The sequence below is a fragment of the Sapajus apella genome, unplaced genomic scaffold (genome assembly GCF_009761245.1).
Source record: "Sapajus apella isolate SASKATOON/1434 unplaced genomic scaffold, GSC_monkey_1.0 scaffold135, whole genome shotgun sequence".
Taxonomy (NCBI): Eukaryota; Metazoa; Chordata; class Mammalia; order Primates; family Cebidae; genus Sapajus; species Sapajus apella.
This window is the reverse complement of record NW_022437075.1, coordinates 1,998,544-2,025,597: the sequence shown is the minus strand read 5'-3', so window position 1 is coordinate 2,025,597 and position 27,054 is coordinate 1,998,544. Positions and strand designations below refer to the sequence as shown.

Here is a 27,054-nt window from a genome sequence, read left to right as displayed (position 1 = left end):
AGTTTATTTATTTGTTTGAGACAGGGTCGCACGCTGTCGCCCAGGCTTTAGTGCATTGGTGCCATCTTGGCTCACTGTATGCTCTGCCTTCTGGGTTCAAGCAGTTCTTGTGCCTCAGCCTCTGAGTAGCTGGGATTGCAGGCACCTGCCACCACGCCCGTCTAACTTTTGCATTTTTAGTAGAAACAGGGTTTTGCCATGTTGGCCAGCTAATCTCAGACTCATGGCCTCTGTGATCCACCTGCCTCAGACTCACAAAGTGCTGGGATGACAGGCATGAGCCACTGCAAATTTTAAGTAACAAAACTGATAGGGATTATCTATTGCTTTGGTATTCATGGAAAAGCCTCAGAACTTATTTAATGATTTTCCATTTCTTCTTGAGTCAGTTTTGGTACTTACAATTTTCACTAGAGTAAGCCCCTGCATATGTTTTAAATATGTTGAGATAAGGTGATCATTGTATTTGTAAAAATCTAAAAATTTCTGTAATTATGTTCACTTCTTCATTTCTAATATCATTTCTTTGTTTGTTTCTCTTTTTAGCATAACTTTCTTTAGTCATCTTTAACTTAACCTTTATCCTCATGATGTCAAGGTGGCTGTTCTACCTGTTGACATTCTGTGTTATACCCAAGCAAGAAGAAGGTTGTGTGAGATGACAACAAGCCAGAGTTACGTGCCAGCTGTGTCTCTCTCCACCCACCCACCAAACCTCAAAAAAATCTGTATTTAAATGTCACTGGTTACAGACACAGGACTCCTTACAAGCAGACTGGGGAGGTGAGCATTATAAGCTGGGCAGATGGCCACCTGAAGAGCATCAGTATTTTGCTGTGGAAGGAGTGGAAAATAGACACTGGAGAGACTACTAGCAGTGTCTGCCACAGCTATTACATGGCTATGTCCACTTGACTCTGAAACTAAGCCTTTTCTATGAGACTGAAGTGCTTTGAAGAGAAATGCTGACCTTGTCTTTTCCGTAGCTTGTGGCTTCAGTCACTCTTGGAATCAGATACAAGTCATTTTAATTCCATCACTGAGGCCAGGAGACCTGACGGAAATCAATTCAAGAGTATGACCAGGGGTCCAGTGTGACTGGGCATGTAGGGGTCAGTGCATCTGTGATGATGGGTGTAACAGCATCACTGCCTGTGAGCCAATGAGGCCCTCGGCTCCCAGGACGAAGCTCTCCAGGTCTGATAAGGCCCCTGGGGGAGAGACCGGTCCTAAACATGTACCAGAATAAATCCATCAGCTAACTTCAGATGATTCACACAAGAAGGCAACTTTAAGAGGTCGCCAGGGCTGGTATTTTTGACTGAGATGTTACGTAGCCCTCTCTGAGGTGATTACAAGTATGGCATAAAGGAGCCAGCCCGGACGAAAATTTGGGGTTAGACTATTCAGACGCAGGACGTGCAAATACATAGGTTACAAAATGGAAAACAGTATTCTGGACGATGGGAGACCTGTGAAGCCAGAGAGAATGAGAGAAGGTGAGGGAGAACCCAAAGCAATCCCACAGCTCTCTACATCTCACTTCCAAGCCCACACACATCCCCCATCAAGAGTCATCCTCCGGACTCCGGAGGTCCCCAAGATTGCCTCTCCCTTCCCGGTCGGCGGTGATGCTCCCGCAAGGAGCGGACGTCGAGGACCTCGGCATCTGTCGCAGCCAAGCACACTTTTTCCCCCGGCCCTGCGGTCCCTCCCCTCGCCACAAACCCCGTGCCAGCCGGACCGCCGCTGCGCGTGCACGACTCCCCCAAGGCTTTGGGGCGCGGGTCTGTTGCCTCTGCTTCCGGCCACACCCAGGCCCGGCGTCTGCGGTCCTAAGAACAGTGGGAGCGACCGGCGGAGGGCAGGACCGACGGGGGTCGCGTAGGACCAGGGCCAAACGGTGTCTCACAGCCTGAGCTCCACGGGTGGACGCATCTGTCCTTGCTCAGGACTACGCTTCCCAGCGGGCGTTGCGCGGATGCCCCGCCTACTTCCGGCGGCGCTGGCTGCGCGCTAGGAGTGGGACGGGCCGGGCAGCGCTCCGCGGCGGGGAGGGGCGGGCAGCGGGGAAGGGCGGAGCGCGGCACGGACCGGGGCGGAGCGGCTCCGCGGCGCGGCCCCGTGGATGCCGGGGCTTGGGAGAGTGCGCGCAGGGCAGTGCGTTGGGCGTGGCGGGCGGGTGTGGCCAGGGGTGTGGGTCTGTGAGACGGACCGGCCGGGAGGGCGTCGCGTGGCCTCGGGTGACATGCGGGGTGCAGCGAGCTCGGGTGTCCGCAAGCCGACGCCGCTCCCGGGCAGAGGCGCCCACCGCACAAAGCCCCGGGCGGGCCGAGGCCCGACTACAGGGACTCCGGCTGCCTTGGCCCTCCCTGCCAGGGGAAGGCCGCGCTCCAGGAATGACCTCGCATCGAAAGGCCGGCGAGGAGCGGCCACCACGGGGCCTGGGCACAGAGGTGAGAGTGACAGGTGTTTGGGGCCGGGCGGACAGGGTCGAATTCATCTCGGGGTGCGATCTGGTAGGGGGTTGGGCCCTCGGGGACTAGATGCCGGAGAACTGTGTCCCTGGTCTTTGAAGCCGGTGGAGCCGGGGTATCTGAAGATTTGGAAGCCCAAATGAGTCAGAGCACCAAGCCACGGTAGAAGGAATGTTGACTTGCCAGGGTCACTCTAACTAGACACTTTTCCTGTTTTCGTGCTCGCAAGGAGAAGATAACCCCTATCTCCACGTTGTGGCAGTCCCTAGGCAGGGTAATGACCTGATCCCACCTGCTTATGCAGGAAGGGTCGTTTCTAGGCTGGTGATTTAGGGCTGTGGTGTAGACCTGGTCTCTAGCTACTCCTTTCTCTTCCAGCTCTGCCTTCCAGGGACACTGCTCTTCCCCAGGAGAGAAACCAGAAGCTGGAGACTGCGGGGACAGGAATTGAACCTAAAGCCATGTCCCAGGTGAGCTGGCATTTCATCTCTCATCTCTGAAATTCGATCTTGCTTCTCGGGAGTTAATGCTGTTGATTTTCTTGAAAGTTTTCAGTTTAAGAGACGTGTTTGGGCGCTGGTTTCTGTTTCTTCGTATTCTTGTGAGTGATGGGCTACAGGGAAAAGATTAAACTGCCCAAGGCCTCCATACCTGCTTCTTCTTCATCCCAGTCAGCCTTCATTCTTGATTGATGAAATGATTCAGCCTTTCCCTTGTACCGCTTTTCTCAGAGGGACTCTGATGGAGAAAATGTATTCCTTGAGGAACACGGGAGACCCTTCTGCTGTACATGGCTTGTTCCGTGACCACTTTGTGCCAGCCACGGGACAAACCAATGGCTAAACCCCATTCCCTGCTCTCGGAGCTGACAGCTGTTGACCCAAAGTCAAGGAAACAAGCAAGATTCTAGAATGTGGTAATCCTTGGGCCAAGTACTATGAGTGACGACTACAAGGAGCTCCTGGCTTCCAGCGTGCTGTAGCGGAAGTGTAGGCTATTTACCAAGGAGGTGATTTTTGAGCCTTGCCTTGAAGGGAGAGAAGATGTTTCAAAGGCACAATAGAGAAAGACAACATTTTAGGGAGAGGAGGTGCAATATGAAAGGCTTTCTTTTTCCCACTTAATTTTGTATCTTTAAAAAATGCTAATAAATAGTTTGTTTCTGTTGGCTGTGTCTCATAAATATCATAGCTAGCTCATTAATAGATGAACCATTTCACTTCCACTGGGTCTCAAAAAATATTTGTACATATGAACCAGTTTCCAGTTGTGCTGCCCAAACTGCTCTTACGTGGGTTACTGTGATCTTCCTGTTACCAGATGCAGTGCTCAATTTTTAGTCTTTTTTGACCATCGTTGTTATTTGATTTTTAAATTTTTTTTTTATTTTTCCTTTTTTCAATGATTGTGCCATGACATCATTGGTATTTGAAATAGCTCGGGTTAGCAAACTTGTGCTGTATGAGGCTACAGTAGAAAATATGTCAGGCTTTGAAAATCTCTGCTGCAGCTACTCCTTTCTGTTCTTACAGAGCTAACGCAACCACAGTCAATATGTAAGTGAGTGGATGGGCTGTGTTCCAGTAAAACTTTATTTACAAAAACAGGTGGCTGCCAATCCCTGAAATAGCTCATCCCTCTCCTTCAATAGGCCTCCCTTTTCCCCTTGGCTACTGGGATCCCACCCTCATCTGACTTTCCTCCCATCTTCCTGACTTCTCAGTTTTTGCTACAGTTCTTACTCATTTCCCTGACCTTGCACAGAGTGCGCCTCAGCATTCTGTTCTTGGTCCTTTCTGTTTTGTCTGCATGCTGTCTCCTGGGGATATTAGCCTTTTTCTTGTCTGTAAAACCTGCTCACATGGTGGCTCCTCCCAAATTCGCATTGTGAGCCAAAACCTCTCCTCTGAGCTCCGGGCCTGTGTATCCTGCTCAACTCCTCTGCCTGGGTGTCTAATAGGTAACCCAAGCCAGCCTGTAATAGGTAATAGTTAATGAAGTCCAGAGATTCTCCCATAAACTGGCACCTCTCACAGTTTGAGTCTTAGTGGCCATTTCATCCTCTCAGTCCAAAAGCCTTGTCATTGTTGTCTCATGTCCTTCTCTCTCCTTCCATATTTGGCCTGGTTGTAAATCCTGTCAATTCTGTTTGCACATTATATGCAGAATCTGGCAATTTTCATCACATCTATCACCACCAGCAGGTCCAAGTCCTCCTATCTCTTACTATTGGCTTCTTGACTGTGGTTCTGTGACTTCCTGTCTGCTCTCAGTCCCCACAGCCCCTTCCCAGTGCAGCAGCCCGAGGGGTCTATTCAGATGCGTCACCTTGTATTACGCTCTGCTCAGGAGCCTCCAATGGCTTCTCTGAATAAAAGCCAAAGTTTTTCCTGTGACTGACCAGGCCCTACATGACCTGGCTCCTTGTTACCCCTGACATCTATTACATCACTCTCTTTTCTTTCTGAAAAATTGCCTCCTCATTTTCCTGCTCACCCTGTCTAGAATTTCAAAGCCTCCTACTCTAGCTCTTTATATCCCTCTTCCCTGCTTTACTTTTTCCTTTTAGTACTTTTTTTTTTTTCTGAGATGGAGCTTTGCTCTGTCATTCAGGCTAGAGTGCAGTGGCGTCAGCTCAACTCACTGCAGCATCCACCTCCTGAGTTCAAGTGATTCTCCTTCCTCAGCCTCCCTAGCAGCTGAGATTATAGGTACCTACCACCACACCTGTCTAATTTTTGTATTTTCTCTTTTTGTAGAAACAGGGTTTCACCATGTTGGCCAGGCTGGTCTCAAACTCCTGACCTCAAGTGATCCACTCCCTCAGCCTCCTAAAGTGCTGGGATTACATACATGAGCCACTGAACCCAGCCATTGTAGTACTTTTCAACATGCTATATACAGAAACCCCACATATACCAAAATTTGCACATACTCATGTGGAACCTACAGATATGAAAAGTTAGCCTTCAGTGTACACATACTACAAATAATCTTTTTTTTTTGGGAGACAGGATCTCACTCTGTTCCCCAGGCTGGAATGCAGTGGTGCAATCATGGCTCACTGCAGCCTTGACCTCCCCAGCCTCAAGCAATCCTCCTGTCTCAGGCTCCCAAGTAGCTGGAATTATAGACATGTAGCACCACATCCAGCTAATTTTTGTTTTGTTTTGTTTTCTAGAAATGGGGTTTTGCCATGTTGCCCAGGCTGGTCTTGAACTCCTGGCCTCAGGCAACAACCTGCCTTGGCCTCCCAAAGTGCTGGGATTAGGTGTGAGCCTCTGCACCTGGATAATAATTGTATTTTCAATCTGCATTTGGTTGAAAAAAATATATCATGTAGGTGGACCTTTGCAGCTCAGAACCATGTTGTTCGAAGGTCAAATGTATTTTACGTAATTTATCTCGTTTTCTCTTGTCTCATTCCCTTACTTCATAGGCAAAGATTTAGAGCAGTTTTGTCCCAGTGTCTGATACAGAAAATATTTGGAGGGTGAATGTTTGAATATGGTCTTTAAGTTCTCTTGTGGCCAGTGTTTTGATATTTGGTAAGTGTTAGATTAATCATTTTTATATCTGAAAATGTGCTTCATCCCTGATTTTGTTTTGTTGTTGTTGTTGTTTTAGAGACAGGGTCTCACTCTGTCACTCAGGCTGGAGTACAGTGGCACAGTCATAGCTAATTGCAGCCTTGAACTCCGGGCCTCAAGCAATCCTCCCACCTTGGCCTCCCAAGGAGCTGGGATTGTAGGTGTGACCTACCAAGCCCCTGATTATTTTGTATGAATACATTCCTAGAAGATTTTCTTTCATCATGGATTAAGGTTTCCTAAGCTTATGTGAAATCAAAATACTTCTAAAATTGTTTTTGGATAGAATAGCAATGGTACCTCAAAAGCATTCATGGTTTGAAAAAATATAAACTTCATCAAGAAAAATAGTTATTACCAAATAAATGTTTATTCATATGTTTTAAACATTACCTGAATAGTGTTGGAACAAACAAATCTTTTTAGTGTATTTTTTTCTATAAAGTATTTTCTTTTCATTCATTTCTATGAAATTTCAACAGAAAGATTTTTCTGTAAGTATAAAATTCCTTTAATTTTTTTGATTTGTATGCTTTTAATGTCTCCGTGTGTATGTGTGTGTGTGTATCTGTGTGTCTTTATACACACACACACACACACACACACACACAATTTTTTAAAAAGAGATGGGGACTCACTGTTTTGCCCAGACTAGAGTATATTGGCAATTTGCAGGCACAGTTAGAATGTACTACAACCTCAAACTCCTGGGCGCAAGGAATTCTCCTGCCTCAGCCTTGTGAGTAGCTGGGCCTATAGGCATATGCCACCGTGCCCAATTCATACGTATATTAAGATGAGTTAAATCACATCAAACGGCTATATCAAGAGTAGATTCTGTACCTGTATAATGTTTTCTCTGTGGTATACTGTAAAAATGTGAAATCCGTTTTGAAGTCTGCATATTTATGTTGTAGCAACAGGAATAAGAACAGGACCTGCACATTTGAGAATGTTTTGTTTCCACCTGAATTAAGCAGGTTGATCCACACATCAGGTAGAGAAAGTTGGTTTTATTTTTATCTGAAAATGTGTTTTGTACTGGAACGTGTTTTACTGGCAGGGTGAATGGATACTAAGTATTACTGCTATTATCAGAGTGGAACCTTTTAATAGAAGTAGAGTGGCAAAGTGATCAAAGATCATGCACTGGGTTCACGTGCTAGCTCTAGCATCTAATCACTGCGTAACCTTTAAGCAACTTAAGTGACCTCCCTCAAGCAGTTCTTGCAAGGATTAAGTTAATATGTGTATAGTGCCTAGAACAAGGTATGTGGCACATAGTAAGGACTTAATAGTGTTAGCTGGCAGCATCCTCATGTCATCATGATGGTTTTAGAAATTTACAGGCAAGACACTTAGAATTGTATAGTTTTTTTTAAAAGTGTGTAATATAGGACAGATCTTGGCAAATTATGGCATATGGGCCAAATCCAGCCCACCACCTCTTTTTGTTTGGCCCAGAAGCTACAAATGAGTTTTACATTTTTCAGTGGTTGAAAAATGAAAAGAAGAACAATACATGAATATTAAATGAAACTCACATTTTGGTATCCATAAAAAAAATTTCACTGTAGCACAACATACTTGTTTGTTTATGTATTATCTGTGACTGCTTTTGCACTACTATGACAAAATTGAACAGTTGTGGCTGAGGCCATATGGCCCACAAAGCCTAAAATATTTACTTTCTGACTCTTTACAGAAAAACTTTGCTGACGCCTGAAGTAGAGGTTAAGAGCATGGACTGTAGAGTCAGATTCCTGGGTTCAAAACCTAGCTCTACAGTTGACTGACTATGATCCTGGGCAAATTACAGCTCAGTATTTCCTCATCTGTAAATGAGAATAGTAATATTATTGACTATTAGGCTCATTGTGAGGATTAAATATGTAAGTATATAGAATTGTGTCTGAGGTGTTATAAGTGCTTTCACCTATTGTTATTGCTGTTATTTACAGTAAAAGACTTTTTAAAACAAAAGTCATTGATTCTGTACATAAACAGCTGTCTGAAAAAACAGAAAATGTCTTAGGAGGATATATGTATATTGCTAATGTTGGGTCACTCTACATTATTAAACTGAAGGCATTTAACCACTGGTACAAAAGCAGATCACTAATGCATAAACAAGATCAACCTGGGAAACTAGAGTTGATCTTTCTCGGCAAAAAAATAAGTTCCTTTGCTTTTATGCTAAGATGCTTCAAATTGCAAAATTAGTTTTAGACTAGCTTTCTCAGGCAGGCATATTAGTGTGTCTTTTGCTCCAGGACATTATGCATGTTTCTAGCAAGTATTAACTTGTGGTTTACACTGCAGGGGGCCTTTCAGTCTCCAGCTTAGGAGATTTCTCCGTCATGAATTTACCATCAAGAGTGTAGCTCTGCAGTTGATCTTCACTCAAATCAGGATATCACTTACAAAACCCTTTTGACCTATCTTTACCCAATTCAGTTAAATATGTCCTTAAAGTTTGGTAGCAGGTTAAAGAATATGTGATTGTATATTATTCAACAGATACCACACCTCAAAGAGACTTTTGTTTCTAGGAGAATAATGTGAATCTTTAAAAGGTTCAGCCCTTGGTTGGTGTTGTAGTTTGTTAAGTGAGGTATTTAAATTAGGTTTCATGTAGTCAGATGCAGCATGGTGAGGGACACTCAGATCAGAATAGCAAAAAGATTGTTTATTATTCACAGATTCCAGAGAATGGTGGCTAGCATACCTTGCTTATAGGGCTTATAGGAAGGGCTGAGACATTCAGGACACACATACCCAGCCAAAGGGTGGGGACCAAGAGAGAGGGAGGGACCTGTGGACTGGAGCCTTTACTGGGGTCCAGGGCATTATCTAGGTGAGTTTCCCAAGACAGGACTGGATGGGTTACTTTGAAGGGAGCTCAAGGCTCAGTAAAGGAACTTGAAGATTACATTATCAGGTTCACCAGGCTTAATGCAGAAGTACATTGGTCAAGTGGTTCATACTATGGGGCAACCCATAGAACACACAAATGGGGACTGGGTGAGGACTGCCTGAAAAATATGTAGGTCAAGGGTGACAAGCAGACACAGCATTCAAATGAATGACAGTCAACATCATTATAAGTGATGGTCATTGCATGCTTCTATTGTGCCTTACACGTTCAAAGTGCTGTATAGGTATTGCCTCATTTAATTAAAACATAATCTATAAGGTTGGTGTTGTTGACTTTTTCATTTTATATATGGGGAACTAAGGCACAGAGGCATTAGGTAACCAAGTAAGGTTTCAGAGCTGGTGAGTGCTGGAATTGTAATTCAGCTTTTGGGGTAGTCCAACTGTTTTGCTTGTTCATTTCCCTTCAGACTTTGAAAATCTCATAGCTGCTAGTCATTTAAATCTGCCTTCTGTTAGCCCTAGGTTCCTGGGATTAGAGTTGCAACTGAATAAATGTTTAAAATACGTTGGAACATATCAGAGCTGTAGGCTGAAATTGTAAAACTATGCTCCAAAAAAAATCCGCCAGCCGGAGCTGAGCAGCCCCATCTTGCCAGTCAGACAGGAAAATCCTGCTCATGCCAAGCTGTTAGCAAATGTGCCCCTGATAGCCCCTCATACTGCCTAACTTCTCCAAGGTAACACCTTGGTTCTTAAAGGCGTTTCATTAATTAAAAGCATTGTAGTGTTTTTCATTATTATTCATTTCAGAAAAGAAATATTGCTAAATTATTTTTTAATAAACCTCTACTGAACACTAACAGTGAAATTAGAAATTCTTAGAACTCAGTTTAGACGTTAATGGTATCAATGCTTTAAAGTTCATTTCAAGTTTATTGCCCATTCTTGTGCTGTCCCAGGCCACTCAAATGTCCCCATGTTGGATAGTGCTATAGTACCTGTTGTGCATGGAACAAGTTAGTCTTTGTTATTTATAGTTTTGAATTGATGTCAGGGGTTTTTCTTGTGGTTGCCTCCTTTCACCTCCACAAAACTGTAAGTTTTCCTAAGGCAGGGGCTATCCCCATATTTTTCCCTTTTCCCTGGAGTTTAAGACAGAATGAAACTAGATGTACAATACCTAACTAGGTCTCTACAGCACTGAATTTATAGTCTCTTACTAAAAATGAAGACAGCAAACCTTTAGACCGCTGTATTAGTTTCTTAGGGCTGCCAGAACAAATACCACAGAGTGGGTGTTTTAAACAACATAAATTTCTTTTCTCAAAGTTCTGGAGTTTTCTGAAGGTTCTGGAGGCTGGAAGTCAAAGATTAAGGTGCCTGCAGGTTTGGTTTCTCCTGAGGCCTTTCTCCTTAGCTTGCAGATGGCCATCTTCTCCCTGTGTCCTCACGGGACCTTTTCCCTGTGCCTGCACACTGTGGTATCTCTTCCTGCTTTATTAAGGACACCAGTCAGATTGGATTAAGGCCCCACCCATGTGACCTCATTTAACGTTCATCACCTCTTTGAAGACTCTGTCTCTAAATACAGTCACATTCTAAAGTACTGGGTATTAGGACTTTAATGTATGAGTTTTATGGGGGAACACATTTCTTTCTATAACAACTTCCTAGTCATATGGGGGCATGAGCACTGGTTTAGCAAGAACATGGTTATATCATTTCAGGGCTTGGTGACATTTGGGGATGTGGCCATAGATTTCTCCCAAGAGGAGTGGGAGTGGCTGAGTCCCATTCAGAGGAACCTGTACAGGAAAGTGATGTTGGAGAACTACAGGAACCTGGCATCGCTGGGTAAGGGCTCCCAACCCTTTTCCCACCCTTCACCCTACCCACTTACTTAACTAAGTAGCCATTCATGCCTTTATCACCAAGACCTGCACTGCCCTCTTCTGTCAAACCAAGGGGACTGCATCTCAGTCTGGACAGCCCCACAGCATGACCAGGTTGTTTCTTATGTGTCTAGGACTTTGTGTTTCTAAGCCCGATGTGATCTCCTTGTTGGAACAAGGAAAAGAGCCTTGGACAGTGAAGAGAAGGATGACAAGAGCCGGGTGCCCAGGTGAGTGTGAGAGAACCAGGTAGGGTGGGGCCACTGCTGGTAGTAGCTCAGTTGCCTCAGACACGCAGCATCTTCAACAGACTCTTCCTAAGCCTCTTGCAATAGCTGTTATTTATACTATTGGGGAATACAGAAATTTCAAACATAGCATTATTTCCAGAACAGCAAATTATCAAGAAATACAAGGAATCAGAATGATAGATTTCTTTCAGAGGTTTTATCCTAATAGGAAATGGTTTCTAAAGAATTGAGAATCTTACAAGGTTTATTTGTTCAATTCATACTTCAAAGGAAACAGTTGCATTGACAACAGGACAAGTTAGTGACATCTGTAAATTAAAGTGATTCACATGGGTCATCATATGGCATAAGAGAACAAAAATATTTTTGTGAAAGTTTCCAATTTAACATCATATTAAATCACATACTTTGAACTAGTTTAATGAGATAGAACTGTTTTTTTCTTCCTGCAAATCTTTCATCTCTTATTAAGACTAGTTAATTATGAAGACATACATTTTTAAGGCCAGGATCTGGACTTTTATGACTTAGCATTGTAATTAAAAAAAGGAGGTATGTAGAGATAGAGGTGAAATTTTTGCTAGATGAAATGCAGAAAGAGTGAAAAGGAGTTGTCTTAAAGCTGAAATAAGAATCACATAGCAGTTTTCTTCTGTACCCTCCACTTCCTCTTTATATTAGACATTTTATCTTACATTTAAGTCTTTGTGAGCTCCCTTATCTCTTGATTTTTAATTTCTTTTTCCAGTCTTCTGTTAAAACCATAATGTGAACTTGTTCAACTTTTAGGTGGGAAAGGTCTTATTGTGTCCTTTAGGACTATGGCTACACAAATTTGGGAATGTAGGCTTGGTTCAATATTGCTAGTAATATAAGAAAGCTTTCAAAATGATAAGCTTTTCATTGTCTTCCATAAAAATAAATGACTATGATAAAGTTTTTTTTGTGGCTTTCAGTTTAATGGTTACATTTTGGAATTTTTCTTCATGCTAACCCATGATAAAAGATATATTTGCCTTCTGAATATCTTTCAGACTTGAAGGCTGTATGGAAGATCAAGGAGTTATCTCTCAAGAGGGACTTCTGTGAAGGAAAGCTATCCCAGGCAATGATAAGAGAGAGGCTCACAAGCTATAGTCTGGAATACTCTCTATTAGGGGAGCTCTGGGATTGTGATGCTCTGTTTGAGACACAGCCGGTAAGTCAGAAGACAAATTTCAGACAAGAGGAAATATCTTCCATGAGGAAACTCTTCTTGAGGAAAAAGACTATGACTACAATAAGTATAGGAGAAGTTTTCATTTGAATACAGTGCCTCTTACAGACAGATTATCCCCTCAGAACAGAGAGCACCCAATCCTGATACACATAAGAAAAGTGGAGGGGGAAACTGAGTTGTAATAAATTACAAACAAATCTGTCAAGGTCAGAAATGTTTGTCTTATGACTAATGTAAGAAAACTTTGAGCAGAATATCAACCCCTCCTTTTCATCAAAGATTTCAAACAAAAGAAAAACCCTGTGGACTTGTTGAATAATTTATGTGAATGTGGGAAAGCCTTCAATCTGTGTTTAAAAGTTTATACTGTGTATAAGTACATCCACCTCTACCAAATGACAAATTCTCCACAGCAGAAAGTTTCTCCTATTTTTCTCTGTTTTTCCCCAAACATATATGCTATAACTAAGCCCTGTCGCATGTAACCTGGTGTACCAGAACTTCAGTTGCAGTTCTTGGTATGGAGTGTGTTTTTTGCAGTGTGTGGACACAATCCACCCCACTGGGACCAGGTGGGTTCACGAATATGGTTTCATTTAAAAAAACCTGCTTTTACCATTGCAGGGGTTGGTGACTATGAAACATCTGGCTATTGACTTCCCCCAGCAGTTACACCCAGCTCAGAAGAATTTCTGTAAGAATGGGTTATGGGAGAACTATAGTGACGTGGGATCAGCAGGTATGATGTCCCTCTCCCATATCTGAATGTGTCATTGGGAACCCCCATATTTAAACTTCAGTTTTGAATTATGGAGGCGGGAAGGGGTGTCTTCTGAAGTGCTGGCCTGAATTTTTGTTGTGCATTCCTAAGATAAGACTTTGGCATTTGTGGAGGTGAAAGTTGGTGTCTTTGTTATGTTTGAAGCATTATCTTCTGTGTCTTTCAGATCCTACTTACCTGTTTTTCTGCTTCTTCCAGCAGTAACACTTTTCTAACAATAAGGAAGTGGTTCTCAATTTTAGGATGCCAAGAGTATGATCAAAGCTCGTCTCTTTTCACTTTTGCAGGACATTGCATGGCTAAGCCAGATTTAGTCTCTTTACTAGAGCAAGAGAAGGAGCCCTGGATGGTGAAACGAGAGCTGACAGGAAGCCTGTTCTCAGGTGAGTGCAAGAGAGCCTGGTGTGGAAACCCACTGCAAGACAGAGCACAGCTTTTAATAAAAAGGCTGCATCCTCACTAATATACGGTAGGAAACTTTACCAGGCTCTCTGGGTCTGGAGAGAAAATGAACTCTTTCCAAATAATTCTTTCCTTCCTCCTTTGCCCCCTTCTCTCCAATAACTCCCATTTCCCTGAAATTCCTTCTTTTCTTGGCCACTGGGACATATATCATCCTCTCACTTCCATAAATGATCTTTTCCTGATCCTGATGGACTTTTGAGCTGACTTCCAAAGGTTTTCTCTTCTCTGGTTAAATGGCCTATTGTTTTCATCATGCATCCTTCTGTAAGAACCACAAATTGAAAGTTATGCGACTGAGCTGCTCTGCTGAGTATTGGCAGGTGATTGGAAAAAGGGAGAATTACACATAAATGTAAGCATCAATGAATTACTCTAATGGAAAGGATAAGACATGTTTATGGATAGCTTGCATGAAATAGAGTTTGCAGAATTTCAAATAGGGCATTACAGAGACAAAAGAGATGTTATTCCCAATGGCTTCTATGTTTTAGTAGTATAGGTGGGTAGAAGTTGAATTGCAAGAAGGTGGAAGTAAAGGGTCTTTTCCTCTTGATACATAAGGGAGAGAAAAGAAATTTCCATAGAAAATAGTGCTTTGTAGAAAATGTAATTATTTACCGTGCGGCAAAAGAATAAAAAAACATGACCCTATCACAACATACATGTTTGACCCATTTAAGTTAAGATAAACACATGTTTTTCACATAGTAGAAATTATAGTGTATATTCAGTTATGCATACAAATGTTTTTCATGTGCATTCTATGTTGTATATACCATTGCTCAGTTAGGTTGCTTTACATTTGTTAGTATTAAAGATACAGTTACAATAGTTTTTTTAATTAGATGAAAACAACACATTTTGGGGATTGCTGTATTCCTGGATATGAGCACCTGCTAGGCTCTGAAGGTTTTGTTTGTTTTTGGTGACTAACAGCAATTAGATGTATGAGCTTAATTGCATCTTGAAAGCATTGGGTATTTCATGAAAACTTTTGCTCATTATTTGTTGAAAGATATAGACAAAAATTACTCTTTTTTATGAAAGAAGTTGAACAGTTTCCCATAAATTTGGTTTTTCTCTTATCTTTTTGTAAAATATCTGTCATTTGTAGCCAGTTCTTTCTCTGTGTTAAATATTTTCTTAATAGTCTCAGTGATTGTTATGTATATAAGCTTACTAATTCTCTGATATATTGTCTCAAACTATTTTTCACATATGGCAATAAGTTTTAATGAGGTCTTTTAAAATTATGACATGTAAAATTTTACAATTTCTATATAGTCCAGTATATTATATCTAATGTGATTTCTCCTATTTGTGTGCCTAACAACTTGATACATATATTTCTACTTCATTTTTAATGACTGTTTCGTATTATATGAATATACATAATTTATTTAAATTATTTACTGTTTAGTATATTTAAACATTTAGGTCTTCTCCAGTTTTTACCTATAATCAACAGTGGTCCAGTTTGAACATATCTTCTTGCTTACATGTCAGAATATTTCTTGAAGATATATGCTTGGAAATGAATTTGTATGGTCAAAGTATACATATTTTTTAAGTGTCATGGATATTTTGCTGTGCCATTGGTAAAGAATGTGTGAGAATACTATTTTGAGACACCATCACCAATATGGGTATTTTATAGTTTTAAAAAATTTCACCAAGCTGCTGGATGAAAAATAATGTTTTATTTAATTTTCATTTCCCCAACTACCACAATATTGAGAATATGTGCATTTAAATCTGTTTAGAGTTTGTATTCTATTCATAGTGTGTTTATACTCATTACTCACATTTCTGTTAGGTTGTATATTTTCCTGTATTTATGCAGCATTGATATAAATGCTTTTTAATATAAATTTGATAAAACTTTTTCCCAATTTTGTGTGGTCTAGAAGTTTGTCTATGGTATTCCTCACTATATAGTTGTTTACTTGGGAGTTACCTTCATTTATAGAAGCATTTAGTTCATTGATTTTTTTCATTTGTTTTACTCCTAGCTGTTTTTTTTTTTTTTTTTTTTTTTTTTTTGAGACGGAGTTTCGCTCTTGTTACCCAGGCTGGAGTGCAATGGTGCGATGTCTGCTCACCGCAACCTCCGTCTCCTGGGTTCAGGCAATTCTCCTGCCTCAGCCTCCTGAGTAGCTGGGATTACAGGCACGCGCTACCATGCCCAGCTAATTTTCTGTATTTTTAGTAGAGATGGGGTTTCACCATGTTGACCAGGATGGTCTCGCTCTTTTGACCTCGTGATCCACCCGCCTCGGCCTCCCAAAGTGCTGGGATTACAGGCGTGAGCCACTGCGCCTGGCCACTCCGAGCTTTTAAAAAATGAATAGATGTATAATCCCATTTGAATCATATAATACATTTGTTTGACCTTCTGTAACTTAACTATTTCTCTCTCCTTTATCCCCTTCCTTCCTTTTCTTTTTTCCTTCTCATTTTTCCCTCCTTTCCTTACTTTTCTCCTATTCTGTATTTTGCTGTATGGTCTGTTTTTTTGTTTGCTTGTTTTATTTACCTTTTTTTTTTTTAATAGAAAAGTATTCGTAAAATTTAACCATTTTAAAGTGTGCAATTCATTCAAGTGACAGTACATTCATGATACTGTGCAAATCTCATCACCATCTAGTTACAGAAATTTTTCATCTTCCCAAAAGGAAGCCCAGTACCCTTCAAGCAGTCACTGTCTCTATGGATTTGCCTATTCTGGTTATTTCATACAAATGAAATCATGCAATAAGTGACCTATTATGTTTGACTTCTTACGCATAACGTAATGCTGTTTCAGATTCAGGGTTCATTCATGTTGCAGCATGTATGACTACTTCATTCCTTTTTATAGCTGAATAATATTCCATTGTATAGCTGTGCTACATTTTGTTTATTCATTCATCTACTGATGGACATTTGGGCAGTTTCCATCTTTTGCTACTGTTACTAGTGCTGCTATGAGCACTCATTTACAAGTTTTTGTTTGAACCCCTGTTTTCAATTTTTTGAGGTATATGCCTAAGAGTGGAATTGCTGTGTCATTTGATAAATCTGTGTTTAACTGTTTGAAGAACCGCCACCTGCATCATAGTTGTACTGTTTTTTATATTCTTACTAAAATGCACAAGTATCCCAGTTTCTGGACTCTCAGTTCTATTCCATTGATCTCTGTGTCTTCCTTGTGCCGGTACCTCATTGTGTTGATTTTAGTAGCTGTGTAGTAAGTATTCACATCAGGAAATGTATTTCTTCAACTTTGTTCTTAATTTTAAGATTGTTTTGGCTATTCAAGGGTCCTTGCCATTCTATAGGAACTTTACATGCAGCTTTTTTATTTATGAAAAATGGCCATTGGCATTTTGATATGGATTGAATTGAATCTGTTGATTGCTTGGGGACTATTACCATCTTAACGTTGTTGTCTTCCTAGCCATGAACATGGAATATCTTTCCATTTATTTAGATTTCCTTTAATTTCATTCAGCAATGTTTTATGGTTTTCTATGTATAATTTTGCACTTCCTTGGCTAAATTTATTCCTAAGTATTTTCTTGTTTTAATGCTATTTTTATGAAATAATTTTTATAATTCGATGGGGAATTGTTCATTTATAGTTTGTAGAAATAGAGCTGTTTTGTGTATTGATCTTGGGTCATGCAGTTTTGCTGAATGTATAAATTAGCTCTAATGCTTTTTCTTTGTAGACTCTTTAGAATTTTCTACATATAGGATATGTCATCTGTGATTAGAGATAGTTTTATTTCTTCATTTCTAAGTTGGATGCCTTTTATTTCTATTCCTAATTGCTCTGGCTAGAATATCCATCTAGTATATTGTTGAATAGAAGTCATAAATGCAGGCATCTTTGTCTTGTTACTGATCTAAGGTGGAAAGCTGTCAGTGTTTAGATGTAATTTTAAAAAGACTTTCTCTTTTCTTATTTAACATATTTTTCCAAACATTTGACTCTATGCATCACTTCCTTAAATCTGATTTCATCTGTCTGTCTATCTATCTGGAAATAATTATATATGCACAAAATTCCTCCTCCTCCTCCTCATAAGCATATTGCCTAAGATTAGTTCGTACTTGGTCAATAGTGTATACAAATGTAATTAAATATAATATTAGTATTCAATATTATTATATAAAGTATCTTCAAAAAATGAAATAATATGATCATCTCAATAGATGCAGAAAAGCATTTAACAAAATTCAACATCATGATAAAAACTGTCAACACACTAGGTTTGGAAGAAACATACCTCAATACAGTAAAGGACATATATGACAAAACTACCGTTAACATCATATTCAGTTAGATATATTCTAAAAGTTAGAAACTTTTCCTTTAAGATGAGAAACAAGACAAGGATGCTCATTCTCACCACTTTTATTCAACATATTGCTGGAAGTCCTAGTCAGAACAATTAGGGAAGAAAAGAAATATGAGGCATACAAATCAGAAAAGAAGTAAGATTGTCTCTCTTTACAGATGACATGATCCTATATGTAGAAAACCTGAAGGACTTCACCAAAAAACTGCTAGAACTAATAAATGAATTCAGCAGAGTTGGAGGATACAAACTCAACATATAAAGATCAATTGAATTTCTATACACTAACAACTATCCCAAAAAAAATTAAGAAAACAATCTCATGTATAATAGCTACCCAAAAAACAAATTTAATCAATTTATCAAAGAAATTGATAATTTCTTTCATCAGTGTTTCAGCTGTATGCTGAAAACCATAAAACAATAATGAAAGAAACTGAAGAAAATACAAATCAATGGAAAGATGTCCTGTGTTCATGGATCAGAAGAAATAATACTCTCAAAGTATCAATGTTACCCAAAGTAGTCTATAAATTCACTGCAGTCCTTATCAAAATTCTAATGGCATTTTTCACAGAAATAGAAAAAACAATCTTAAAATTTACATAGAGCTCCAAGAGACCCCAAGTAGCTAAAGCAATCTTGAGCAAGATGAACACACTAGAGGCATTATATTATGCTTACTGAGTTTGAATTATATTGCAAAGCCATAGTAACTAAAACAGTATGGTATTGGCATAAAAACAGACACATAGATCTGTGGAACAGATTAGAAAGCCTAGAAATAAACCTGTGAATATAAGGACAACCAATCTTTGACAAAGATGCAAAGAACACACAATACAATACAATAGGGAAAGGATAGTGTCTTCAACATATGGTATTAGGAAAATCGGATATCCATGTGCAAAAAAAAAAAAAATTGAAATTGGACCCTTATCTTACACAGAAGTCAACTAAAAGTGGACTAAGGATTTAAACGTAAGAACTAAAACCATAAAACTGGATAAAAACAGGAAAATCTCCATGATATGGGTCTTGGAAGTGATTTTTTTGATATGACACCAAAAACAGACAACAAAAGCAAAAATAAGCAAGTGATATTACTTCAAACTAAAAAGCTTCTGCACCAGAAAGAAAATAAAATGAAAGGCAACCTACAAAATGGGAGAAAGCATTTGCAAACCATACATCCAATAAGGGGTTAATATCCAAATATGTAAGGAACTCATAAAACAATAGCAAAAATGAAAATAAAAGTGATAAAGGTTCTGGATAGACATTTTTCCAAAGAAGACATCCAAATGGACAATAAGTATGTGAAAAGGCGCTCAACAGCATTAATCATCTGGGAAATGCAAATCAAAACCTTGGTGAAATTTCACCTCGTATCTGTTAGAATGGCTGTTATCAAAAATTCAAAAGATAAGTATTGGTGAGGATGTTGAGAAAAGGAAATCCTTGTACATTGTTGGTGAGTAATGTAAATTAGTACAACCATTATTGAAAACATGGAGGGTCTTAAAAAATTAAAAATAGAACTACCATATGATCCAGCAATCCCACTACTGGGTATATAGCTGAAATAATGGAATTAGTACCTAGAGGAGGTATTGGTGCTCCCAAGTTCATTGCAGCACTATTCACAATAGCCAAGAAATGGAAACAACCTATGCCCATTGACAGATGAACAGATAAAGAAAATGTGATATGTAAATATATTGTAAGGTGCATGTGTGTATATAGAAATCAAATATTATTCAGCCTTTAAAAAGAAGAAGATTCTGTCATTTGTGACAATATGGATGAGCCTGGAGGACATCATGCTAAATTAAATAAGCCAGGCACAGAAAGAGAAATACTGTATGATGTCTTACATGTGGAATGTAAAAAAAAAAAAAAGAAAAGAAAAAAAAAGTCAATTTTAGAAACAGAAAATAGAAGGTTGATTACCGCGGTTTGTGGGATGGGAGAAATGGGGAGATGTTGGTCAAAGGGTACAAATTTTCAGTTACAAGATAAATACATTCTAGAGACCTAATATGCAGCATCAGGAATATAGTTAAAAATAATGCATACCTGAAATTTGCTATGAGTAGATCTTAAATGTTCTCACCATACACACACAAATGTTAACTATGTGAGGTGATATGTTAGCTTGATTGCAGTTAAACATTCACCATGTATAAGCATATCAAAACATTTTACACCTTAAATATATACAAGTTTTATTTGTCAACTATGCCTCGATAAAGCTGGAAAAAGAGAGAAATTGCAAGCCTTCATTATGGAATGTCCAGAGAATTGAGGATTCTATTGTGGAAGTGACCAGGAAAATGTGAAAATGATTTTCTTTTTGAGTCAGAGTCTGGCTCTGTTGCCCAGGTTGAAGTGCAGTGGCTTGATCATAGCTTACTGCCATGTCAAACTCCTAGGCTCAAGCAATCCTCCTGCCTTTGCCTCCTGAGTAGTTGGGACTACAGGCACATACCACCATGCCTGGCTAACTTAAAACAATTTTTTTTAGAGATAGGGTCTTGCTAGGTTATGCAGGCTGGTCTTGAACTCCTGGCCTTAAAGCAATCTCTTGAACTCTGCCTCAAGCGATCCGCCTCAGCCTCCCAAAGCCCTGGGATTACAGGTGTAAGCCATTGTGCCTCGCCCTAAATGTAATAGTTTTTAGAACGGTAAAATTTATGTTGTTGAATTCACCAATTAGTGAATTAATTCACCAATTTTCCTTTTGGAAGATTCCTTTTTCCTAGCACATGATAAAATAAATGTGTGTTTTCTTGGTGTCTTTCAGGCCAGCAATCTGTATGTGAGACCCAGGAGTTATTTCCAAAGCAAGATTCATTTGCTGAAGGGGTAACAGATAGAACCTCAAACACTAAACTTGAGTGTTCCAGTTTCAGAGAAAATTGGGATCCTGACTGTGTCTTTGGAAGGAAACTGGCAGTAGGTCAAGAGACACGATTCAGGCAAGAGCCAATTACTCATAACAAAACCCTCTCTAAGGAAAGAGAACATACATATAACAAATCTGGAAGATGGTGCTATTTGGATGATTCAGAAGGGAAAGTTCATAATTGTGATTCAATTAAACATTTTCAAAAAAGTTCAGTGGTAATAAAACAAACAGGCATCTATGCAGGAAAAAAGCTTTTCAAGTGTAATGAGTGTAAGAAAACTTTTACCCAGAGCTCATCTCTTACTGTTCATCAGAGAATTCACACTGGAGAGAAACCTTATAAATGTAATGAATGTGGGAAAGCCTTTAGTGATGGCTCATCCTTTGCGCGACACCAGAGATGTCACACTGGCAAGAAGCCCTATGAGTGTATTGAGTGTGGGAAAGCTTTCATACAGAACACATCCCTTATCCGTCACTGGAGATACTATCACACTGGGGAGAAACCCTTTGATTGCATTGATTGTGGGAAAGCCTTCAGTGACCACATAGGGCTTAATCAACATAGGAGAATTCATACTGGAGAGAAACCTTACAAATGTGATGTATGTCACAAATCCTTCAGGTATGGCTCCTCCCTTACTGTACATCAAAGGATTCATACCGGAGAAAAACCATATGAATGTGATGTTTGCAGAAAAGCCTTCAGCCATCATGCATCACTCACTCAGCATCAAAGAGTACATTCTGGAGAAAAGCCTTTTAAGTGTAAAGAGTGTGGAAAAGCTTTTAGGCAGAATATACACCTTGCCAGTCATTTAAGGATTCATACTGGGGAGAAACCTTTTGAATGTGGGGAGTGTGGAAAATCCTTCAGCATCAGTTCTCAGCTTGCCACTCATCAGAGAATCCATACTGGAGAAAAGCCCTATGAATGTAAGGTTTGTAGTAAAGCATTTACCCAGAAGGCTCACCTTGCACAGCATCAGAAAACCCATACAGGAGAGAAACCATATGAGTGCAAGGAATGTGGTAAAGCCTTCAGCCAGACCACACACCTCATTCAACACCAGAGAGTTCACACTGGTGAGAAACCCTATAAATGTATGGAATGTGGGAAGGCCTTTGGTGATAACTCATCCTGTACTCAACATCAGAGACTGCACACTGGCCAAAGACCTTATGAATGTATTGAGTGTGGAAAGGCGTTCAAGACAAAATCCTCCCTTATTTGTCATCGCCGAAGTCATACTGGAGAAAAACCTTATGAATGTAGCGCATGTGGCAAAGCCTTTAGTCATCGTCAATCCCTTAGTGTACATCAGAGAATTCATTCTGGAAAGAAACCGTATGAATGTAAGGAATGTAGGAAAACCTTCATCCAAATTGGACACCTTAATCAGCATAAGAGAGTTCATACTGGAGAGAGATCTTATAATTATAAGAAAAGCAGAAAAGTCTTCAGGCAAACTGCACACTTAGTTCATCATCAGCGAATTCATACTGGAGAGTCGTCAACATGCCCCTCTTTACCTTCCACGTCAAATCCTGTGGATTTGTTTCCTAAATTTCTCTGGAATCCATCCTCCCTCCCATCACCATAGCCTCAAGATGCCATTTCCATTTGACTACTCCAACAGTTTAAAACCCCATCTCCCTGCCCTTTTGTTTTCTTTTGTCCCTTATTAGTTTGTTCTTCACATAAGTGTAAATGTAACTTATTCACTCCTCTTTAAAACTTATAATTCTTTTAAATTGGTTAATGCATAAGATGTGCTCGGAACAGTGCCTGGTCCATATTAAGTGCTCAGTAAACTTAGCTCTTTTTAAAACTTTGTATTTGAACATTGAAAAGGTACAGTAGTCAGCTCAGAAAAAATCATACAGTAGGATGAGGATAGCAAACAGCACATTTTAGATCAGGAACAGCATTCCCCAGGTAGTGGGTGAGGTTCTGCCTATGTTGGTTTAAAACTTGATTCTATAATGCTGAGTTAGTATTGTGGCTTTCCATCTGACTTTATGTGAATGTAAGGTGATATGACCATGTTGATGAGAAAATTCAACTTTACATTGGACTTGATTTGTTTTAGAAAGTCTAGGGATCATGAATGAATAGGTCACCTGGAACGAATCAATTTTAAAAATTAGAAAAATGCAAGATTTATATGCATAAAGTTAAAACAGCTGACATGTTACTCAAGAATTAGAAAACTTTGCAAGATTTGACCTGTTTAAAAATCACTTGATTTATAAATGAATGGTACTAAACTTTTAAGGAACCATTGATTGTCAGGTAAAGTGATCCAGGGTAGGGTTCAGCAAACTGACTCATGGCCACAGTCTCACTGACTGTTTTTGTAAGTCCATGATCTAGAATTTTAAAAACTTTTAAATGGTTAAAAAAAGTAAATAATATTTTCAACATGAAAATTATATGAAATTTAAATTTTGGTGTCTGTAAATAAAGTTTTGTTGGCTCCAGCAACACATTGATTTATACCTTGTCTGTGCTGCTCCCAGGCTATAGCAGCAGAGTTGAGCAGTTATGACGGGAGACCATGTGGCCTGCAGAGCCCAAATATCTACTGTCTGATCCTACACAGGAAATGTATGTGATCCTGCTATGGAGCAGAGGTTATCAAACTAAAGCTCAAGGGCCAAATCCTGTCTACTGCTTGTTTTTGTAAACAGAGTTTTATCAAACCAGAGCCATGCTTATTTGTTTAGCTATTGACTATGGCTGCTTTAGACAACTGTGTCAGACTATGTGGCTCGCAACACTTCAAATATTTACTATCCTTTTCAAGAAAGTTTGCCAACCTCTACTCTAAAGAAAAATGTACAAAAGATTCTAATTTTATGAGGGCAATACAATTCTCACATCAAAAACAAGAAAACAAATTATAAAAGAACTCATTTATGAATAGAGGTGAAAGGAGGACATTATAAAACTATATTGAAAAATAAAGATGTCAATAAAAGAAATGATATTTTTCCAGGTGAAATAATATTGTTAAAATGTTTATAAATTATAATTCAGTCCCAGTGAGATATATTTATTTTGACGGTAACAGGGAAGCATAATAAGGCAAGAATAACAAGATTTTTTTTTTAAAGAGATGGAGGCCTCACTCTATCACCTAGGCTGGAGAACTGTGCTAAGATCATAGCTCACTGTAACCTTAAAATATTTTTTTTGTAGAGACCGAGTCTCACTTTGTTGCCCAGGCTGGTTTTGAACTCCTTTCCTCAAGTGATTCTCCTGCCTCAGCCTTCCCCCAATTTTTTGAAATAAATTTCTTTGCATATGAGATTTTGGTATATAAAAGCACTATTATTTCAATATCAGGGAAATGATGTTTTGACAATTGGTTATCCACCCTCTCCAATAAAAATCATGAAATAATACGTTAGAGGCAAATGTAGAAAAAAAGGAACCTTTCATCAAGTAGGTCATGTAGTCCTACAAGCCATAAAGAAACAGAGAACAAGTTGGCCCGTGCAAAGATCTAAAACTTCAGCATGGTGAAAGGCACCAAAAAACATGTAAAAGACAGTTGGAGGAAAATGTATGCAACTTATAGAAAATAACAGAATGTTATTACATATACAGAGCACTAGCGACAATTGGCCATGCATACCAATAGGCAAATCACCCTGAAGAATCCAAATGAATAAAGAAATCTGTGAAATTCTTAACCTCATTAATCAGAAGAATATGAATGAATCCACATTTTCCTGGCTGTTAGGTGGATGACAATATAAAATTCTGATAATATCCAGTAATGGGTATTAGTGTGGAAAAACAGGTACGTGATCATTATTGCAGTGTAACTTTGTTCCTTATCTCCTTGGATGGCATGACCTATCAACATTATAAATGTGCATTTTTTTGAAACAGTAATTCCAGATCTAGGAATTTTATCCCAATGAAATAAATTGGTAGATATAAATAATGTTTTCTTGTAGAATTGTTTTAATTATGCCAAATAGGAATTCAGTGCCCTGCCAAGTAGATTGATTATAGTCATTCAATACTGTGTTGTGCAGTTAGTAGAAAGCAGTTAAACTCTACATGTACTCTGTGGAGTGGCATCTACAACATATTTAATGAAATATGTGATTTATAGAACCTTACATGTAAAATGATCGAGTCACAGAGTCAGAATTAATATTGAATATATATGTGTGTATGTACACACTTACACATGCACAGACTCAGTATATATGTTGAACTCTGGTTTTGTGTTTAACACGCAGACTTTTCCTAGCATTCTGTGGGTACTTTCTGTTTCTTCATTCTGTATTGTTCTGGTGAACTGCCAGTGACGCATAGCTCCAGTGAAGCAAATCAGATTTTTTATTATCTGTATTTTGATTGGGGACACAGGGACAGGAACATGGCCAATACTCAGCTTTATGAACCAGTATGGCTGGAATGGATGTTTTCTTTTAGTTGGTATTCATTTTGATTGACGGGACCTTTATTGTACCTGTTGTGAAGAATGTGGAATATGACTCCTAGGCTGGAATTCGTTTGAATTAAGTCATCCTCTGGCAGCAACCTAAGGATTCCTCCATTTGTCACTGGGATCCATTGAGATGATTTCTGCTTTCTCACATTCTGGTTTTGTTCAATTATTTGAATCTGTGAACTACTTGGTATTCTAATATTTTGAATTTTAAGTTAGAATCACGTTATTTGGTTCTCATGCAAAGAGAGCTAGCCAATACAGAATGATTACCAGACTGTAGAGAAGCAGGGTATTCAAGATTGATGTCGAGTGAGACAGATGAAAGGACAGGTAAATTACTAATTCTGTTTTGTGCTGTGAAAGGGTATTCATGATATAGCAGGATCTTAAGCCCATTGTTCATTAGGGGCTGGATAGCTCCTACCAAATGCAAAAGTATTGAGGAATATTACCTCCAAAAGTGTGTACGATACCTGTCTATAATGAAATTGGGTAATTAAAATTTCAAGGCTACTTGAAATTATGGCCTTAAGGAATTGAATCAGTACCTTTATGTCTGTTGGGAAGAATCTCATACTCCTAAGCATGGGGCTGCATTTGCCAAAAATTAAGGTGAGCAGGAGATGTAGTTATTTGCGCAACAATGATGCTTACTGAATTTTCAACCTTGCCACATCTGTTAAGCAGTTAGGGAAATACTGGAATTTGGATTATTGGGATAAGACTATCAAGAAGGATTCAAGGATCTTAGGAAACTTTGACTCCCCCTCTCAACCCTTAAGCAGTCTCTATACTGATTCTACTTTACATGCTTCCCTTGTGACTGGAAACTTTTTTTTTCCTTTCTTTCTTTTTTAAAAAAGAGACAGGGTCCTGCTATCACCCAGGCTGGAGAGTAGTGATATGATCTTGGCTTGCTTCCGCCTTGACCTCCTGGGCTCCAGCATTCCTCCCACCTCAGCCTCTTGGAGTAGGTGGGACTCCAGGCGTGTGCCACCACACCCAGAAGTTTTAAATTTTTTATAGATAGGGGGTTTTGCCATGTTGCCCAGGCTGGTCTTGAACTCCTGGGCTCAAGTGATCTGCCTGCCTTGGTCTTCCAAAGTGCTGGGATTACAGATGTGAGATACCACACTCAGCCTGTGACTGAAAATTTGATTGTCCCTTTTCTCACATGGGGGTCACCATTATTGCTTGGCTGGTAACAAAAATAAAAAAATCAGAGCTTAATATGACCTGCAGTTTGAAATATAGGAAGTTAAGAAGGAGATTAATCTCACCCAGAAATATTTAATTTCCTTTATTGGTTACAACATCAAAAATCTAAGGAACATTGTTGGAAATGTATTTTGAGGGTTAGAAATTACTTTGCATAATATATAAGGACTGAAAGAATTCAGAAGTGTATAATGCTGGATTCGATCATATATGTCCATGCCCTTCACTCCATCTGCAAGTTCCTCTATCAGGGCCCAATAGCCTTTCCTTAATCCTTTGGCATGAAGGAAGCCCTGAAAAATGTCCCTAGATCTCCTCCTTTAGGTGTGGAAACTTTTCATGAGTGATTACATTTGAAAGAGTATCTGATTTCTGTAGAACTGTGGCATGTGTAGTGGGTGGATTAAAGGGCAATCATTTTGAGAAGAAAGCAAAAATGTTATAATAAATCTCAGAACTCTAAGAGTGTTCTGATTTCTGATATTTGCACTGTAATGAATAATTGATCCCCAGTGTTGAAACTGCACTAAGGTTTTATTTTAATTA

General features: G+C 39.3%; 1 protein-coding gene across 1 annotated transcript; it reads left to right on the top strand.

Annotated features, from left to right (window-relative positions):
* Positions 1-2,144: 2,144 nt before the first annotated feature.
* Positions 2,145-25,810, top strand: ZFP28 (ZFP28 zinc finger protein). Its single transcript, XM_032263368.1, has 8 exons — positions 2,145-2,456; positions 2,856-2,947; positions 10,675-10,801; positions 10,974-11,069; positions 12,125-12,288; positions 12,934-13,048; positions 13,378-13,473; positions 20,708-25,810. Exons 1-8 carry the CDS (start codon positions 2,249-2,251, stop codon positions 22,414-22,416), a joined length of 2,607 nt encoding a protein of 868 aa, XP_032119259.1. The 5' UTR covers positions 2,145-2,248; the 3' UTR covers positions 22,417-25,810.
* The last annotated feature ends 1,244 nt before the right edge of the window (positions 25,811-27,054 follow it).